Source organism: Pecten maximus, chromosome 4 (assembly GCF_902652985.1).
Source record: "Pecten maximus chromosome 4, xPecMax1.1, whole genome shotgun sequence".
In the NCBI taxonomy this organism is placed as follows: domain Eukaryota; kingdom Metazoa; phylum Mollusca; class Bivalvia; order Pectinida; family Pectinidae; genus Pecten; species Pecten maximus.
Window position 1 is genome coordinate 23,203,445 of NC_047018.1, and position 22,192 is coordinate 23,225,636.

General features: G+C 35.3%; 1 protein-coding gene across 2 annotated transcripts; it reads left to right on the top strand.

Annotated features, from left to right (window-relative positions):
* The first annotated feature begins 6,916 nt into the window (after window positions 1-6,916).
* Window positions 6,917-21,451, top strand: LOC117325547 (protein draper-like). 2 transcript variants are annotated; one of them, XM_033881855.1, is made up of 7 exons: window positions 6,917-7,065; window positions 7,252-7,386; window positions 10,273-10,410; window positions 12,324-12,458; window positions 13,255-13,389; window positions 20,870-21,005; window positions 21,143-21,451. In XM_033881855.1, exons 4-7 carry the CDS (start codon window positions 12,399-12,401, stop codon window positions 21,361-21,363), a joined length of 552 nt encoding a protein of 183 aa, XP_033737746.1. In that variant the 5' UTR covers window positions 6,917-7,065; window positions 7,252-7,386; window positions 10,273-10,410; window positions 12,324-12,398; the 3' UTR covers window positions 21,364-21,451. The 2 variants fall into 2 exon arrangements, with proteins under 2 accessions (XP_033737746.1, XP_033737745.1); XM_033881854.1 differs by lacking the exon at window positions 21,143-21,451 and having other exon boundaries at window positions 6,919-7,065; window positions 20,870-20,974.
* The last annotated feature ends 741 nt before the right edge of the window (window positions 21,452-22,192 follow it).

Sequence of the window (22,192 nt, forward strand, 5' to 3'; positions counted from 1 at the left end):
TTTAATTGAGCTATGCGAAGTGCAGATATTTGGTAAATGTCATAAAACATACAAAAATACATGGGTAAATCTATTATCAGCAAATATATATCAATGTCAAGAAACAAATTTATGTGTTATTTTCTTCGCCAAATCTATCCAGAAACCGTTCTTGACAATTTCTTGAAAAAACATATAATATATTCGAGAAAACAAATCTTGTTACTCAAGATTTATTTCCATAGTAAGTAGATCTTCACAAGCTGTTTACAATAATCATATCGACTGATATTAGATCCAAGTTGCTGTCCTTGAAAAAAAGACAACTCTAGGTCCGGCAAAATGTTTTAAGGTGAATCGATACAATAGGAGTCAATCAGTTCATACGGTGATATTAAGCGTTATTCGCGTTTGTACAATAAGCTTGGTTTACAGGCAAGGATTTAACTGTCCATGACTTTCACTCTAATGTCACAATTAATTGCTCATTTTTATGTACATCTATGAAAAATAACAAAATAATAACATTGCAAATAGAGGAAAATTAGTCTAGCCTTACTATTTGGGTATGACTTACAAGGATATAAAGTAAACTTATTGCAATTGAAGGCTCAAATTTTGCAAAAACACAAATAAATATATATCAAAAAATTGTTTACATAATACCGATTATAGAATTTGCTCAAACTAGAAAAATCTAACATTTTGACACGTATCCACCAAGATAGAATAACAGTGAAAATATCTAATAGCTTCTTGTTCACTCATGAATTCAGAACCAGATATTCAGGAATAAGATTCATTTGCACATGTTTTAACAAAGGGTTAACAAAAGTTATATAGATGACGCAAAGGTCACAAATCAGTCATCAATGAAATAATATGGTCCGAGAGACATATCAATGGTCATCTAAATAGAAAAACGGTTCGAAATTATGTAAGCATAATATCGCTACCCTGGCTAAATTTCACAAAAATAACTCGAAGTATGCATCATGTGTGGAAGAAAACCATGCTATTGTTCGTTTCTCCGCTATAGTCCGAGTGCGCATGCTTAGCGTACACAACACTCTTTACGTACCTGTACCTGTAAACAAGATGACTGCCAACACTCGAGCTCTATTGTTTTTCCAAGCGGACTGATATAATGTTTAATATTGTTATTGTTAATTTACATCTGTTAAAGATTTGAAAATGAGCCGAACATTTTCTGATCAAAGCGATGGCAGGATCTTGAAGTGTAGTGTATATAAAACTTGCTAGAATTAAATAAAAAGAACAGCACTTGCGTATAAAAATTGATCTAACTATCATACGTTTTCGCATGAATTCAAGAGCGAAGTTGAATATTGAAATACAGATACGCGAATAACACATTGCTAAAATTTAATTTTTAATTATTTACCAAACTCAAGAAAAAGAGGAGAACCGTCAATGTTTCTGTTTTTTATCAAAGGACCAATATAATTGGATGGTATTATTTACATCTGTAAATTCCTTTGAGCTGAGGAGCAGTATGAAATATACAATACGCTGATATCGCATGATTTTCTAACGGTTTCACATAAAGGACGGATAGCAACCTGTTGAAACTTAATTTTGCATTATTTACTAAATTCAAGAAAAAATGTCATTTTATTTTTGGTTTGATATAAAGAAAACTGTATGATGGGATGTTATTGTTGACAATCAATACGTGCCAGTTACCACTATTATCAATTGTAATAACAGGCTGTCCTGTTGGTCGGTTTGGAATTGATTGTGCATTCACCTGCCACTGTGCTGAGGAAGGGTGTGACCCAGACACTGGACAATGTGACGTGGCAAGGTGTCAGACGGGCTGGAGAGGACCAAGCTGTTACGTACCATCAAGTAAGGAAACTGTTATCATGTTATTGCATTTTCTGGAGATTAAGAGATATGTATTCAATGTACTTATATTATCATGACAAGTCGACATTATTATCATGATATGTTGGTCGTGGTAATAATGGTAATGGGGTGACTTTCGATAAGGTGGACGATATAATTAACCCGACATTAGTTTTTTAATAAAAATAGAATTATCATTTTATAACTTGTTGAATAATATAAATTTCAATATTCAGTTGATAGGTTATACGTTTTGTATATAGAAACGCGTATGGAAATCGTTTATCAGTGGCATACTTATATAGTCTGTACTACCCCTAAATATTTAGTTATAGCAAGCATATTTTTTGTTCTGTTTCAATGCTGAAGTGTAACTCAGAAGCCATTGTATAATGTTCCTGTCTTAATTAGCAAAACATGTATACTTATATTACTTGTGCATTAATGGCTATCAGGATGAATCTTTACCGGAAAAAAAATAACATCTTGATAATGATTTAGAATAACATGAAGCTACTTTAACAATTCAAAATAAGGTTGATTTCATTTTCATATATGATAACAGGCGACTTGGCATACGGAGGACACGCCAGCCAAAGCTCTGTAAACAGTCATAATCTAAGTGATGCTAGAAATGCAGTAGATGGTCTTCCAGGAGAGGACAGTTGTTCACACACATTTCCCAATGCATGGCAGTATGCATGGTGGATTGTTGATCTCTCGCATCAACACCAGATTAAAACTATAAATATCATCTTTTCACGTCAACGTAAGTATGATGATGATTCAATAGTCAATGACTTTTTTGTGATCATTGTTTAATTTTGGGAGGAGTTTCTTAATAAAACATTAGCATAAGACTGGACACTAATTCATTACTCTTTCTGTAAAAGTACGTGCAATTATTGACGGAGTCAGGTCAGTGATCTTGTTAATGAATTAATTTTCAAAAATTCAAAATATATAATAACAAAGGTAGGCACAGGAAATCTGGTCACACTCACTGTTTTCGAAACGAAACCGGTCAATGACTCGATTCTCAGTCAATATCTGAAAGTGACATTCTTGTATATCACAACCAGGTGACGATGACACCGATGACTATATTTGCTGCTACTAGACATAAATGAAACATGTAATCATGATAGGAGAAGAGAGCGCCAATAACAGTACGAAAATGTACATGTAATATAATTCATTATCGATAAAATCCTAACATGAAGAAAAATACAGATTTGAAAAAAACAACAACAAAAAAACAACAAAAACAAAACGATTCCATCTTAAATAAAGTAAAAGGATAAACATCTCCAGCTACATCGACGCTCCCCTAATACAAATCTAGGTCACATTTTGGATACGTCACTTTCTCAAAATAAGATTTATGGGGATACCAACGGATCCACAAGGTATTTCGACAAAGATTCAACACATATGATTTCATATCGAACAAGGGAACGAGTATTCCATATGGGATCAAGAACATGAATGAAATGTCCAATGGTCTTCATCATCAAGCATTTGCCAAATGCATTGGCAATACGTCAAAATACAAGATAACGTATAATTCATTCATTTACTCGATTATGTTGTCATTTCCATGAATACCGGACATACTTTCTACAAATGAATAGTTTGAATCCTATTATTTTAAACATGAGTTTTAATAGAATAATAAGTCGTTCGTTGCGTCTTTTTTTCTCCTTTCAGACAAGTCCATCATATCTGGATATTTTCTGTACGTATCTAATGAGACAATAAAACTGTACAATACTCAAGCTCTTGATACAGCACATCTATGTTACCATGAAGACTACAGTACGACAGATCCCCCGCCGTATCGTCAGTCTCACCAGTGTTCCGTAACTGGTCGGTACGTCATTGTGTACAACAACCGATCGTCATCACTAGCAGATTTACCATCACCTTACTCACCCAGGGACGCAGTTGTGGAGCTTTGTGATGTTCAAGTCTTTGGTATGTTGATTACAACGTCTTCGTTCATGTCTTTTTGTTAAAAGTTAAAGTAACTCTAAAGGTTGATTGGTTCAATACAAAGATAGCATCACAATACAGAGCTTGTTTGATCAGTATATTTGAATGCACATGTATTCACATTATATTGCAGGTTGTTTTGTCTGTCATTTTAACAAATTATATGCCGTGGTTTAATGGATTATGTTCAGGTATTTGATTAGGTAACATTAATAAAATTGTACACAAACTAAAGATCGGGTAAGTATATTCATTGTTTACACTTATTTACTATTACCTATTATTTAATGTAGTCGAAAAGTATTTTCGACACACTTACGTTTTACATAATCAATTTAAAAAGAATAAAAATTAGGCTCTTAATTTGAAATGTAATAAATTTTTCCGTGATTTTTCGTTCATATATACGAGAGTGTCGTTAAGTCAAAACTCGATGATCAAAAAGGAAACATCTTATTGTCAAAGCAACCATCAATACATTAAATGGACGTTTGGTACAATCAATGGTAAGATGGTTTTAACAATTGATGTTACAATTTTCAGTACTAAGTCATATTTCCTCACAATCATACCATCTCATGAATATATTAAAACATAAAGGATATTCCTTTGTTTATATTTTACGAGAAGAATATCACTTTTATTCATTTAGAAACAAAAATATCATAGTTATTTCATTTTTGCCAGTAAAGTATAGAAATTTTTCAAACTAATGAAACTTATATTTTCACTGCAGCAATGAGCAGTGAAAATATAAGTTTTGAAGTGAAAATATAAATTTTTCGTTTTCGTTTTTGATTCTCCGATAACTGTAGAAAACGCTTAAATTGCGTTTTGACACTATTAATTTTTCGATGATTTAATTTTGTTTTCAAGTATGTAAAATACAATAAAAGTAACGTCGAATGGTTTCCCGTTGAATATAACATATATTTCACTCATATGACAGAATATTTCGATATCTTCTACTCGTGCTTCGCACTCGTGAAAATATAGATATTCTGTCAAAGTAAAATTTATGTTTTATTCAACGGGCAACCTTTTCATATCCTCTGTTTATTACATTTTTTTGTCACCTTTACTGAAGGTTGTTTAAATCTTCCTCTCTGTCTAAATCCATGCAATATTATTCTTACACCGATGAAAAATATAGTTTCCAATATTTGACACCAGTTTCGAGAAAAATGTACGTACAATCAATATATAAAACACGCGTAATACTCCAGCAATGGAATTAAATATTTTCGCGTGATGATATCACCGGGAACACAGCTGTGTTATGGCAAAGTGACCTGTCTGTGATTGTGAATATTGTAGGCCGACCTATTGGTGTCGTTTCCGGACGGACGGGAGACTTTCATGAGTTGGTAGAAGAACACTTTGTTGTAGAGACTAGGTTTTACTTATAGTTGTACACAATTCCTGAGCAGCTTGGACGAGGGAAGATGATCGTTAGGGTTGATTTATTGGTAACAGAATATGCAGATCTCGTGATTCAAATTTATTTTAATTTTACCGCAGTTATTACAATGTTAACATCCTTGATTTCTACTGGTTTTTTGACAATGACTGAATATAATATGTTATGCTAGTATTTGTTAGAAAGTTAGGGATACCAGACGGTGGTTATTTCAATATTGTGTAAACGTAATGAATGCTGCATGGAGTGATATTAATCTTTCGTTTTGATATTTCTAAAAAAAAAAAAGAGAAGAAATAGTTACGTCAAGGGCGATATTTTCACTACAAATACTGCATGGGCTCTAATTTGTCAACCAGTGAAAACAAGATATGCTATTATAACATTACCTACTCCATCTGTCATCTGTAGCAGGCTAGCCAGGTCGGAGATTGTAACGAAGTAATTTAAATGGTTAAAGCGTCGACAGGTCTCAGTTTTTGATATTTGGTAAAGGAAACCATAATGTGGGTTAAAACTTGAATTTTGAACTGCGGATTTATAAAATGTTCAAAATATCGTATACATTCTACATCCCAAAAACTCGTTTTAGTTCAATCCTAGGGAAATAATATATATACCATATCGAAGCATATTTTCTAAATTTTATTCTCAAATCTAACTGACAATACTTAAGAGGATATTGCATGTGATGTTGCACCACGCTGTTGAAACCACACTGATCTTATGTTATTACATTCGTTGTAATTCTAGTAAAAAAATGCTTTTAAGAAGCTTGAGGTAGCGATCACAAATAACTGTCATAGTGTTGCCATTTGTGTCCTCATAGAAAATGGGCCAATAATTCGGGTTGAAATAAGAGCCGCCCAAACGTTTACTTTATCACTATGTAGGGGTATCTCTGTAAAGAAGTGTTTTTTATTCAGCCCCCCCCCCCCCCCCCCCCCCCCTGAATATTAAACGCTGCTTGTTCACCTCATAACGCAGGTAGAAATGAGACTCATCTGAAAACCAAACGACATCCGCAAATGCCAGTCTGATGAGTAGTCATTGATAAAAGTCAATTTGGAATGTATCGGATATTATATAACACCCTGCTTTGTTTAATCTCCAAATTGAATAAATGTTATATCAGAACCAGGTTTTTCTCTATACGGCGATTATCTTGTAACAGTTCAATGCTTACATTAAAACATTTTCGTCAGGTAAGAAAGAATAGTATATTAAGGATTTTTCTTCATACAAATGGCAAGGACAATATGTGTACACAAAGGTGTACGTTAACAAGGGGTCTTGAAACACAATCGATCCATCAATGTCGATTTCGGTTATGTTGCAATATATAATACGGTTTCTTATTAGCAAAACAGAAGAGAAGCCTGCAATGGTGTCATATATTACGAAAACTAATTCCACGAATCATTTTGAAGCTTTTTAACATACTCTGTCATTTAAATCGGATATATAGTATATTGAGTTATTTTGGCAAGGAACAAACATCCTTAAGACGAACCGTCTGTAATTTGTGTGATGTGAGCGTTTTAGAATATTACAAAATCGAAATTCACAAGATAGACACACGCAATACATCGCCAAATATACGGTACACTGTATGCAATCTTTTCGATTTTCTTACGCAGCAAAACTTGCCTTGCCTGCAGATTGTATGAATTCTGCGTTTGGACCAAACTGCAATGGAACATGTCATTGCATGTCAGGTGGTTGTAACCCAAACACAGGTGTTTGTTATGTACCCGGGTGTCAGCGCGGATGGACTGGAGAGAGCTGTTCTGTACATGGTATATAGTGTTACTTTTTATTCACTTAGATACTGTTTGTATACGTGTACGCATATGTAAAGCAGCATGCTGAAGTTATAGGATTTATTCTTCTTTCACTGCTTTCTGTGTCGATGTTTTCGTCTAGATTCGTAATTATAATAAGACATCGTCTTTCATGTCGTTATTTCGTATTTGTTTAAAAAGGATGTTCAGTGGGATACTTTGGTACACGCTGTTCGAATGAGTGTCACTGTAGGACAGGGGGATGTAACGTTGTCAACGGAATATGTGTCAACAGAGGATGCGTAGACGGTTGGAGGGGAGACGCATGTAACACAGGTATATTGCTATGAAATTAATTAAAAAATGATATTAATTGATCTCACAGTAGTAGATCGACTGTACGCCTATGATAATTAGAACATTTTTTGATCTTTCTGAAGGTTTTAGCCAGTATCGATTAAGATTATACCCCGCGGATGACTGGTGTGTACATATTTAAGGATACACGTTTTCAATAGGACAACACATCAAACCCAGAACCTTTACTGATAAAATAAAGAACACACGATCAATAAAAATGTTATATATTTGGAGCTATGATCGAAGTAACGAGGGGCATCATTTATGACACTGCATGAATACAATATAGTTGTATCATTTGCATTCTGATTACTTCATGAGTTTTGCCTCCTATTTAAACTCATATGTGTTGTCATTTTGTTTTTATTTTACCTTTTGTTGTCCCTAATTATGTTTTAGTTCTTCTTTCTCTTTGCCTACTCTCATAGCCGAGACTTTTATTTGATAATCAACCAGCAATTAAACACCCAAAGGCGTGATTTTTTAACAGCAAAATACCATTGACAAAGACCATTTTGTTACTACATCTATGACAAATAACATCGTTTTGCTTTTCATTATATACCATTTAAAGTCACTCAAATGGTGTAAAGTTTTATCTAGAATTTGGCAAAGGATACATTCCAACATTAGTGACTCCGTCATGCGCTATGATGACTAGTGTATAGTTCGGATACTAATCACGCCTTACTTATTCTATTATCATGAAACCTAATTTAAAATGTTTCTATTTCTTTTGGTTGAAAATGCTTGTTCATTACGTAAAAATGTAATAAAACTCATTATCATTTATGAGGGGGTTTCCTCCAAATAACTATTACTGCTGGTCAAAATTCACCATATGAAACATCTAGCCATACCCTACTGTGCCACCCAATATACCTTAAAGCCTTGGTTCAGTTCTTTTTTTTACACTGCTTTGCCTTAACTTGACCAGAAAAATAATGCCGTTTCTTTATTTCTTTTACCTTCCATGATCTTCTTTCGCAGCTAACGACATTCATTGTATGTCAAATATCTAACATCTCAAAACGTTATTTATTTTAAACATCACAATGGTTCTGTAAGTATATAGATATTAAAACAGAAGATTGGAAACTGAATTTTCCAGATAATTTACCGGGTTAATGGATATTGAATTGATAAAGTAACAAAAAAAAACAACAAAAAAAACAAAAAAAACTTAACAGTTAAGACTGTATTATGATACCGTCGGTATCAAATAAAACAGTTTTAATATAAGATATGATTTTGTGACTTTTTTTCTAGAGGTCACGTAAAGATGACCATTGAACCACGGTTCAAAGGACGATTTTTTTCTAATTGTTTCAAAATTAAGGATACCACAAAATGTCAAACGAGTACACGTACATGTATGTATACATGGATATGCTGAAACGGTATATACATGCATACATGTATATATAAGTTTTTGTAGGACTAACATCTCGTTAATGGAAGAAGAAACATCTCTATTAGAGTAATCATCGTCAAAATAAACTTAATATTAAGATGTTAAAAAACACTCCATGCTATAAATCTCGATACTAAGCCAGATATCCCCATAATGGTGTCACATTTTCCCGTTTCATTATGACATAGTAAACGGTCATGCTAGTATAACAATACCGTACCCAACTGAACCACATGCCAACTCGTAACTAGAAAACATAATAAACTAGTTTTGCTAGGATCCAGCAATGACTCTCGATCAGCTAATACTTCGAAAAGTGTAACCAAATATGTGGTTGGCAAACTAAAGTGAAGAAACTATTGGTTGACTTCAACGGACCAGATTTACCTGGCTTGGATATCCGTCCTCTACATACAGGATATGATGTCCCAGGTTCATTAAGTGTTTTCTTATTACATAATGAATATAAAAACAGCAGGACTAAATATAAAGACACGAACCAGTGATATAGTTTGTTCACTTACTTCCACCCCGATCTAGGTTAACTTTGTGTTTTATCTCAATCACATAAGATAATAGCCATACATTGCAATGATCTGTGTCGGGCAGCCATTTGTATAAGACTGGGTTTCCTACTTCGGCAAATGCTGAGATCTGCAGTGTGTTTTATTTTCAAAAAGGTGAGATAAAACTACGAACCGAATCTATGAGCTGTGTAATTGATCTAATATGATGATAACGGAATTGAAGCACATCTACACTTCAGGTGTTGCCTTGGTGAAGTTTGAATCGCTGATCTATTGAACCAACATAAAGAAAATCAACTCTCAACACTATATCCTTGTTATCTGTAGCCTATACATCAGAATAGTAACACGGCAAGCCCGGGAAATTTTGTTGTATCTAATGAGACTTATATTGTTTATAGTAGCCTACTGGAAGATGTGTTTGACTTGAGCATTTTCAATAATTTATTGTCAGTCCATTTGATTTGTTTTTTTATCTAATAAATGCATGATCTTTTTAATTCATTTAAACATTTGTAAAGTGACAATTCAGTGGAACTTAATTTATACCACTATTCGTGCCGCATTTTTTGTCATTGAAATGCTGTCCAATATGTATCATGTACAAACATGCACGCGATTGAAAAAGGGTACCATTGATGAATATAATAATACCTAAAACAAAGCGTGATTCACAGAAAATGGTGAATGGGTCTTTGTCTAGTGTTAATACGTGAGAAATCAACGCGAATTGAAGTTTTAAAAAAAATATTTTTGGTTTATAAATGGTCATATAATATATTCCAAGTTTGTTATGGCCTATTGCAAAATCGATACTGGACTCCTTTATTTTAAACACATTACACAATCTTATCTTCTGTCACTGCAAAAGTTATCGTGATACTTATACAAATTGATATGATGGATTTGCCTTGTCTGCAGCTTGTTCGAGTTCTACGTTTGGACCAAACTGCAAGGGAAACTGTCATTGCATGTCAGGAACATGCAACCCGAAAACCGGTGCATGTAGTAGCCTTGGGTGTCAGCGCGGATGGACTGGAGAGACCTGTTCTATACACGGTATTAACTATTTAGATATACATGTATGTAGAAAGGGCTACGTAGAATTAAGCAAACAGTTAACACGATATTAATGACCAAATTATCTGAATTCGACATAGATTTAAGGGAATTTTTAACTTCGCCGGTCTCTGGAAGTTTTTAAATCCGCCATATTGATTTTTGCGGTCGCCTTGCAGAGCAGATGTGATGAGACGACTTTTTACCGCGGAATGTTTGAGCGGCAGCCCCAAATAAATACATCTTCTGACTGCGTACCTATCGGTAAATGTCATCTAACTTTTATTCAGATTTGAGGGAATCCTTGGTTTAAGCACAGCAATAAACTTACAAACTTTTTCTTTGGTAGATGTATTTAAAAGTAGTTTCTTAAAAAGTTGGCATAATAATAATATATGAGCTACTTTCATATCTAAATCGAAATGACATTGTAAACAAAGGCTCATGATAGTTCAAGTATTTACATGAAGCGCTCAAACATAAACATGAGATGAACGAATGCAATTTCCGAATTGTAAACCGAACAGGTCATGAAAAGAACTTACGTTGAAAAATTTAAGAATCTGCTCTGGTGAAAAGTTAAAATTTTCTGATGACTAACTTTTTAAATGTTACCCCTCATTTAAATATGAGAATACAGAGACATAGTTTAAGAAAATGAAAAGAAAAGCATATGTCAGTATTCTTGTTTTTGAGCTATAGTTGATCAAAAATTAGAATTCGAAATAACGTGTGATTTTACGTGGGTTCTGCTGTTTTGAAAATACACTCAACAAATCAAAGCGATGTCTTTAAAATGTACTATCAGATCTGTATGCCTCCGGAATAAACAAAACTAGCATATCTTTTTTTAAATTTAGAAGTTAAATTGATATAGCAAATTATTTTTTTATCACAATAACAATTTATGTTGCCCCTATCCCTAGATTTTGATATATCAATAAAATACCAATTTGTTCACCTTTTTTGCTACATTTAACTCTGAACATAAAATGTTCTGCTGGATACCTATTTTTATGATAGTATGCGGATCAAATGGGAAAAAGTCTTTCTTTCTCAAACTGGTACCAACAATTTTCGGATCAGTGTGTTACATCTTTTGTCCTTAGTTATTTTTCGTTTTTTCCAGAATTTATTTTTAAGTGCTCCAGTTACACAAAAAATGTGAAAATAAAATGCAAAACATTTGTAATTTCCCACTTTTTTTTTTTTTTTTTTTTTACCTTTTTTTTTCAATATATTGAACAGATCAAAGTTTTACAGCAAAACATAATTTGAAACATTCAAAATTGCCCATTCAATGATGGTTTTGGTGAAAAGAGTTAAGTATAAAGTTGTAAAATTGGAGCCTTGCAAAAAATACAAGAACAGTAATTTTCAAAATGACCGCAAAATGGACAATTTTTTGAAATTCTTCTAAAAACAGATCTACTTATATAAGAAGTCTGAAATTTTAACAATTTTTCAGATGACAACCTTGCAAAAAAAAAAAAAAAAAAAAATGCCATTTTTCGTTTTACATTACAAAAACCTGTTATGCAAGATCGAAACGAGACTTCAACGTGACTTAAACCTCAGAAGAGCAGATCCTGAAAGCGTAAAGTGTTTAACAAATAAACACCAAAGAAATATGAAAAACACGATTAAAGAGTAAACATTGCTTCATTTGTTCTTCAGACATAGGTAAATGTTCGTCTATATTAAAAGCCGCCTACGGCCACTTATAATTTTCTGTACTTTTCTTGGGGACCGGCAAACTTAATGTGGTCCGATTAAAAAAAGCCCATGTCGATTCTTACCATGTCGGAACGCTATTGCTTGTCCTGTTTATAAATATAAATGTTTTCCAATTCAAATTTTGAATCAGAATCGACACTTCTCTTACGTCACTATTATGTGTTATTTTCAAAAAGAATGTGAAAGAGGATATTTTGGCGACAACTGTACAGATGAGTGTCACTGTAAGACTGGAGGGTGTAACGTAGTCAATGGCATGTGTATCACAAGAGGATGTACAGAAGGCTGGAGGGGAGACGCATGTATCACAGGTATATTATAAAAGTGAAATGTAATATCGATCAGCACATTCTTTTTGGCATGTTTATTTTGACTGTTGTCGCGTTTAACATCCAGGCCAATACGGACCAAACAACTCAACCGTTCTTAAATGTCATCTGGATTATATACTAGATGCATTAATGTTTTATTGTAAATTATATCAATTTAAACTAGGCAATTTTAACTTCATCCTTGTATAGATTAAGATTATGTCCCACCAACGAATCACGACGTAAACGAAATTAAGCTGACACGGTCCGGATTGTCAAAAGAATTAATGTGAATGATCATTGAATCGCCGTTATCTTTGTTGCAAAAATTCTCATGCTTTTCCTTGCTTATTTCCTCAAAATCTTGACTTACAAAAAAAGAATATTTAGAAATAAATGAAATAAAAATGAAAACATCAAACCTTTTCGTAGTAATGAATTATATCAATTACTGTGCTTTGGAAAAATATAAATAAAATGGCAATAAATGTACAACCACATACTAGGCCTATTGTGGTGTCTTATTTTTTTCCGTTTACCATGTAAAAATGGGAATTTTCTCTCCTATTTATTTCATTGCGTTGTATGTCGTTTCCCTGGTGTCACAGCCCCACTTCCCCCGCATTACAACTCATATGTATTGATATGTATCAGGGGCATATCAGGGGTTTTACAAGCTGTATTGTAATGAGGCCGGACTTTCGATTGGAACTCATTTTTCAAACTGCGACTTCTCCATGACCAATTACGTCAAATATAATGTCCTAACATATTTCATTTCCACTATATTTTACAGCGTGTGATACTTATACCTTCGGACAAGACTGTAACCAGATCTGTCATTGTGCTAGTTCTGGCTGTGACAGTAGAAATGGAAGCTGTATTGTACATGGATGCACGGAAGGATGGATGGGTAACACATGTAGTCAAGGTAACGATTACCAAATTAACATACGATTGGACATAGGTACATGTATAACACATTCAACATGATACAGTTTTTTATTGTGGTGTTTTCTTGTAAAGTGATTTTACAATTTGAATGTCTATTTTGGCAAATTGGCTTCAATTGTTCCATTATGGTCCCCAAAGCAGGAGTTGGTCATCTTGAAATTGTCCCAATTCATATTCAAGAAACCTGTGCAAATAAAGTAAAATTTCGATCTGCTTTCATGTAACCCTGATAAATACTAGCCGCAATGTACCGCTCAGCTAGAGAGATCTTCTTTTTAGCTCGATCGGTTGAGCGTATGACTAGTAAGCCAGAGGTCTCGGGTTCGATCCCTTGCAGAGGCAGTGATTTAAATTTAATTAATCATGCGCTCTGTAACATTGGCGCCCACGTAGGGACTTTGGAATGATACTCATCGCTGCTCTCGAAAGTATCTCTGTTACCCCTGGAAACTCGAGGACGAGTTCTTTCCTGGAGGGGGAGTATGTAACCCTGGTAAATACTAGCAGCAATATACTGCTTGGCTAGAGAGATCGTCTCTTTAGCTCGATCGGTTAAGCGTAAGACTAGTCAGCCAAATGTCCCAGATTCGATCCCTAGCAGAGGCAGTGATTTTATTTAATTAATCATGCGCTCTGTTACATTCAATCGATTCATAAATATTTTCGATGTAAACTTGTTATGTGCAGTGACAAAAATTGAATTTGCGATGATAGCAAATGGGATTTAAGAATTCCATGGTTTTTGGTTCATGCATGACTAACGATTCTGTTGTAACATATGAAACGAGTTTGCTTTCACGAGAGTAGAGACCGCGTTAACTCATCCCGAATGTGTTTTGCGACATTGCGTGTCCATAGTCAGTTTAGTCTACACTTGGTCAAGTCCGATAACGCGCTTATGACACGTACCTATGCATGTTGGTCGTAGCATACCTTTGTCGATATCGGCATACTCATGTTGGATAAATGTATTCGGTCATCTTTCACAACATACAATGTAAGTGTCAGCAGTAAAAGCGTATTTACGTATACAGTTATACAGCGGTGTTATTACCTTTACACCGGTAAAATGTGTGCATACAAAGTGTTCTTAGTGATTACGTCGGTGCGATAGCTCCAGGCCGTGCCCATTATTTCTAGCATTATAGTGTTCTTATAGTTATATTATGTTTTGTATTAGTCCCAGCTTTGTTATAATCAAGCCAAGGCTATAATACAGAAACGTGACGAATGTGAGGGGTCATTGACGAGGGAGAATTTTTAAGAGTATTCGAAGCGTACCATGTTGAGATATCACCTTGGCAGGTACAAGCTCTTTCAGCGGAAAGTTGCCGATAAAATGACCGTTCATGTAAGGAATACAGAGTTAGAACCCAAGAATTAGCGAAGCGGGAGATTGAAATAAAAAGGCAGGTAGATGAAATGAGGAAACCGTCCGCCCTTCCGCTTAGGTAAAAAGACAGACAACTCCATGCTAATCTTGTTAAAAAAAAAGATTATAAGAAGGGCATTGGTCACCTGATAGGAGCATTGCATGATCCTGCTCCTTTAAATCTATCTATAATTAGAAGAAACAAAAACAAAGCTGAGCTTAGGGCAACTGATGAATTTCATTCTAAGGGTTAGAGTTCAGGGGGTGGGGACAGACGAACCTCTGTTAGTGACGAGATCGACAGGAAAATCAAGTTTTATCAAACGATGAAAACACTGAATGGAAACGTTTTTTACACTGGTAACCTATATGGTTGATCTGACAAACAGAAGTTAGAGAAGCGTATTGAGTGCCTCCGTGACAGACCTATGTATGTGATTGACGACTTAAAGGCCCATTGTTCGAAACTAAACTAGCTATTCGGGAAGCAGGATCTCCCATTCATTGTCCGACGTGAATTGGCGGAGATGTATCAGGGCCCGGATGAGAGATGTGAATGAGTCTGCAGACAGGGCTCAAAAACTGGCTGCAAACACTTTCTATGGGGCATAAACATATTTCATACAGATAACTGATACTGATAATTTCCTTAAGGGTCTGTCGGATACGCATTTGGCTATCTCTCTACTTGACAAAGCCCCCAGCAATTCTTGGCGACACACTTACAATGATTAAGAGTGCGATAACAAAACAGAAACTTATATATGGGTCCTCAAAACAACAGATGACGGGTGTAAGGAGAGGTTCTTTCCAAAAGTGACGAAGATTTGGAGGGGGACATTTGTATGACAAGTCATCAGTCCTGCTCATAGAAAGTAAGCTTGAGGATAGAGTTCAGCAAACGGAAGTTTAGCACAGGAAGATACAACTTCAGATAAATTCATTCTTGAAGCTAGTTCAACACCGGAATAGAACATTGTTTCCGACCTCAACCCCAAGGCGAACTTGTGGTTACTTTCAGTGTGGTGACGTTACTCATTTTGCCAAAATAATAGAGTAATAAGAACCCTCGTCTGCAAAGATCTCGTTCTCCTTCACCCACTGCAGTGGTTTTTAATGACCAGGGGATAAAGCAATGTACCATCCCTCAGCCCAATCCGATACCTGATAGGGTAAACAACGCTTTATTTTGAATAAGAGAAATATGTCGTTATTCATAAGGTGATTCGTGACAGAGAACTTCTTTAATTCTTTCTGTCCGCATACTAGACAGAGATTGCCATGGATTTTTTGATACGGCAGCCCAGGTCACGATAGGTATCTTGGAATTTTTACATTTCGAGGCCGAGGGGAAAAATCATTAGGGGATAATTGAGAAGGTAGTAATCCAGCCACCATACTAGAATGGGTATCCCCTGAGATGCTTGTTAGAAAAAAAGAGCGCTTGTTACGATCTTAGATTCCGTTTCCGAAGGTGCCTTTATGAGCACGCTCGATATGGATGCTGGCTATTGGCAAATATAGGTAGATAAGCGTGACAGTCACAAAACAGCCTCAATAAGTAAATATACATGTACCTTTTGGTCTCGTCAGTAGTCTTACAACGCTCAATCGGGTAATACATCTCGTAGAAAACAATTTCAAATCGCATTTCCAGAATCTAACGAAGGCGCTTTCTCTGTTCTGGGATTTCAACGTCAAGTTGAAACCAAAGTGCCACCTCTTTTAGGATGAAGTAATCTTCCTTGAGAAGTTGGTAAACAGAATGAGAGTTTCTACCGTTTCCGAGAGCATTATGACTACTGCCACATGACCATCGCAAGCATCCAAAAAAAGGTTTAATCGTTTCTGAGTTATGCAAACTATAAAGGAGCTATCGTAGTTGCAAGGGGGACCGACATGTGTGATTGACTATCCGAGTAAAGTGTTAACGCCCGTTCAAGGAAACCATTGCACAACTCGCAAGGAGCAGCTTGCTATCGCCTACATCAAAACGAGACTACTGTTCTTGGTTCCGCTGGAAATGAGGAATCAAGTCCTTCATAGCGCACATGAATCGGTCATCGGTTGTTTTGTTCAGGTGAAAACGCTTGAGCGGATACGAAGGAGTGTTATCCGGTACGGTATGACATCTAACTACAAACGTTACAAACGTATGCAACATCCAGACGTCATCTCCAAGGAAGTCTAAAGCGTCTAAAGCGCGGGGACGCCTATGGAGTCTTTGGAGATATAGACGGACCAAGGGAAAGACATGGAAGAAGGTTCAATACCTTTAAGAGATAGTTAAGACAAAGACAACAACGTTTCGCCCATCCTCGACGACGAGCCGGGTTGAGATGTACAATGGACGATTCTTCAGGTTATACGTTGTCACGCGTGGTCTATCAGCGTACATAGGATGTTTTTCTTCACGAGCTGGCTGATGTCTTGATGGTGACATACCCTCGCCAGATGTGTTTCACATCCAACCGCTTGATGCATGGTAAGGGCATTGTCCAGCCTCTTGGTCTTATGTTTTGTGACAGCAACGGCAACGACGAATATCCCAAGCACACCACAGGACGTTTTCGTTGAATAACTTGAAAATGGTATTACAGAGGCCCTTGCAATATCCTTAAGCTGTTTTAAATCTTCATTGGCAAGACAAAAGCGGGGACTATGATTTACACATTTGACAGTAACAGCATAGTGTATGGTGGTAAATAACTCTTACAAGCTGTACTCTAATGTCAATCGATTTGCATCTACACATGGTCAAGCTCGTATACGATTGTCTTTACGTACCGATGCTTACGCCATTGTCGAGATATCGTACTGTACTATATATTCGATCACTATTCACATCGAAATCATCAGTTTTATAACACAACGGTGATGATGTGATGTGTTTACACAATTGCAGTAGAAAAGTTTGCGAGAAATATGATAAATAGAAACACATATTTTTGCACGTTAGTTACCATGTCATTGTTATCGTATCGAGGTCATGTGCTTCCTACCAAACCTATGACGTAAATTTAGGATACGAGGTCTTGTTTAGACATGAAGACTCACTATGTGTATTGTTTGTATGTTTGTCTGATAATTTCATTTACCCCATCATACCGAAGTTATGTGGAAAAATGCTTATGTAGGCCCTATCCTTTTGTATTTCCAATATAATTAGTTGAAATTGAAAAAAAGCACATTTCAATACAAACTGAGAATTATATGTAGACACATCTTCGTTAGCCAAGGTGTCGGATTACGTTAACGTTACACTCAACGAACCGCTGGCATTCAGGCCTGGTTTCGCAGTAAACAAAAATTGCGGCGCCCAGTACAGAGCTTCCTGTCGACTATGTCATGGCATTTTGTCTAAATGCAGAGACCAACAATCTTGGGGAAATATTCCCAGTGTTTCATTAATTAATATAAGTTATCGATCGCATATCTCATCAAAATGGCACAAGCCTCCATGTGTGCTTATAAACATCTCTGAGGAAGTACATCGGTAACGCTCGTTTTGATTGGTCGGAAATTTCAAGTGTAAAGGATGGTAATTTTATATCGCCGTTAGAGCGTCAGAACTGACGATTTTATCTGCCAAAGTTTGTGGAATGTGACGTAAACAGAAGCCTTGGCAAGCGAATGTGATGTAGACACTGTCGTGCCAAACATGAACTTGCATCATATATATATATTTCGCTCTTCTAGGATTTTACCAGTGATACTACTGGACTAAAGAGTGGACACGAACAATACCGACGAGTGGATAGACCTAGAGGAAACTAAAAATAAATAGAAATAAATGTTAAAATCTCGATAGGGAGGTGCAACAGTGTCAGGATAAAATTGCTCTTATGATTGTTTAGTACTGGCTTTCTACCGTATCGCTATGTGTTGTTCTACTTGATGTTATCGCCAACAATAACATACCATAGAAATATCGGTTCAAAGAAAAAGTAATAATGATAACCAGTTCGCTTATTTTCTTACACATTTTCTTACAAAGCGTGTGGCCCCGATTTGAGTGTCAGTATGATTTCAGGGGTTTGTCATATTTAAGATGATCGTTTACTCTCCAGGAATGGGATACTCATAAGCAATACAAATAATACTTTTCAAGCTCTCCTGATTTCTGTTGCTTAGTTTCCCAATCAATATTGTGTCCCCCAAAGACATATACATAATGTATATATATATATATTAGTGAAATAAGTAGTGTACTTTTTTGCCAAACAAAAATCTCTGGTAGCTGTAATGTCATAACAGATATATCTGATTAGAAACATAACGAGTATACAAGAGAGCAAACAAAATGTTAGTATAGTCACCGGAAGTAGTTGGAATAGGCGATTCGCGGATTGCTGATTTCCCCAAAACAGCGAAGTAGGTTACAAGTACTTTTTTACCATATGCAATGCCTAACTATGCAATAGTTCATCGTCCGCCTGGCGTCCTTCCTTTACTAAAAATCGCTACTAGACATAAAACACTGAATGGACATTGCCGAAATGTGATCCGACGGATTCTGGGGTAAAGGAAATCCAGTTTTATATCAACGGTGGATTAGGCCCCAGATGCATGAGGGACCTGGCCCAATAGGGATTATATAGCGAATTCTTTACAGTGTCTGTTGGAGTGCAAGGATTTTGTTCATATTTGGTATAATGCATAATTGGTTGAAGGGGAATCAATTATGTATTAAGGATGGTTTTGGCCCCCAGGGGCCTGATGATCCGGGTGTCATCGTATGGATTTCTATATGACTTTTGTCAAAATTGAGTGTAAAAATATTAATTCTAAACGATAAAAAGATTTTTTTGACCATGCTTACTGGCTAGTCACTTTTACACGTACTTTTTGACATTTCAAATAATCATACTCTATATGTATTGAATGAGTTTATTATATTTAATTGTTAACAATTGCTAGGCCCAGAGCGATATACTGTATGCATATTGGCTTTTGGTACACTAATTATATCTAATTGACGGAAAACAAATTTGTCAATAAAATTTGATTAAATTATATTCATGTTCTTAAATGATAAATAGCAAACTCTTTAAAATCCATCTACTCTTGTAGTAATGAAAGGATTTGGTCTATATTTTGTCTAAAGAATCATCGGTTCAAAGGTCATGGCAACTAGGTTAATGATCATAGGCAAATTGTGTATCTATTCACTTATTACCATTTTATAATCACTATACCAGAAACGCATTGGAAGTAATCAATAAATCATCAGGGTAAATGCCCAGTTTAAAGTCAAGGTAGCTGAGATAAAAGGTTATTGATAATGGTCAAATACATGTACACGATTTTAAACTGATGGATATTTTGTACTGACATTATGAAGAAACGTTGGTTAGAATTAAACAAGGGGTCAACTAAACAAAGATCAAAGCCACTGCCTCATCGTTCAGGGCCGTTTGGGTCCCAAGGTCAAGGACTTTGAAATCTGACAAAGGCTCCGGAATAGATAAAACAACTGAAACTTTATAAATGTGTTTCATACTATTATATGGAGGTAAAAAAACAAAAATAAGAGTAACATCAATGTAATTCGTTTTCTTCTTGCTCCCAACTGCTTTTGGAAGTCCAATGTTAAAGTCAAACTGAATCTCAGCTATATTGGCAAATGAGTGGGGGATATAATATAGCCCAACGACGGGGCTCTGGACAGTATTCGAGTTTGCTTTGAATTTTCTTTTGAATCAGAACGCTGAATTTAGCAAAAGGCAAAAAAAAAAAAAAAAAGAAAAAAAAGACAGTAATACATGACACTGGGAGGCCGATCAGTATTTGTAAAATAACTGAAGGCTGCTTAGCCTTAACATCAGAATACTCCCAAGACAGGAATAGCCTCTATAACATATTTTAAGGCTACCTTGTAATTAAGTAGAACAAAACGTGTTATTTTGGAGAGACTTCAATACGACTTTTTTTTAACCTTTCAGTGTCATCGATGTTATATTTTAAATATAAAATTACATATTTTAAAAATATTAATGTAATCTACCTTATCCATTCTTTTTATAAACATCATCTGGTTATTTGCTTGTTTACTCAAGAACTAACGACATTTGGTGTTTTACAGAATGTGTCGGCAAAACGTTTGGACGGAACTGTAACGACTACCTGCCACTGCGTAAGTCATGGCTGTGACAGAAAGAGTGGAATATGTGCTATACCCGGATGTACAGCAGGGTGGACTGGGGACAAATGTAGTCAAGGTAACGTATCAGTAAGATAATTTGGAGCTATCATCACTTTGTTTTGTCAATCAAAAATCAAATTTTGACTTTTTTTTTGTGACAAATCAAGTCATATGTAATGTCCTAACTTATTTCATTTCCACTGTATTTGACAGCATGTGATAGTCATACATTCGGACAAGACTGTAACCGGACCTGTCATTGTTCTAGTTCTGGCTGTGACAATAGGAATGGGAATTGTACTATACATGGATGTACCGAAGGATGGATGGGCAACACATGTAGTAAAGGTAATGATATCCTCATTAATAAGCACATGAACATAACACAAACAACAGGATACAACTTTGTATTGCGTTGTTTTCGTGTGAATTGATTTTACATTTCAAATGGCTCTTTCGGCAAATTTGTTTCAATTGCTCCTTTTAGTCCCCAAGTCAATGATTAATGATCTACTCCTCCAACAGTTCACCGGTTTAACTCCAGTTAAGACTTTGTGATTTTTCTGTCAACCCCTAGTGTATGACAAATTGCACGCGCTAATTCTCTGAACCGGAAGTACTTACGGAAGTACTTTTTCAGTCACGTCACTAAAAGTTCCCGCGATGTTATTTAACTTTATGCATTGTTTTAATGGAAAACCCCATCGTATTGATTGCAATATGACCTAATTCAGGCTTGAGTGTAAAAAGATTGATTCTAAACGACAAAAAGGAGGTTCTATTTGAGCACACCTACTGACTAGCGACTATTACAGGAACAGTACTTATTTTGACATTACAAATAATTATACTCTATATGTATTGAATGAATTTATCACAATCAATTTTTAACACTTGCTAGTAGCAGTGCGATATATGCACATAGGCTTTGGTATTCATAAATAGATTCATGTTTATTTGCATGAACCTGTGTAAGTATATAAGTGTCTTTAAGATGTTCCTTCAAAAGTTACTTCCCATTTCCCTTGTAATATTGTGTTTTTTGCTTTAACGTTTTTATTTATAAAATTTAAAAAATATTGTCTCATTGTTTATTCCATTTTTCCTTTAATGGAGACAAAGTCATATATGCTTCGCCTGTAACTCCATCCAATTTACTGAAAACTACTTTGTCATAAAAAAAATCATTAAATTTTATTCATGTTCTTAAATAAAAAATAGCAAATTCTTTAAAATCCATTTCCTCTTGTACAAATTAAAGGA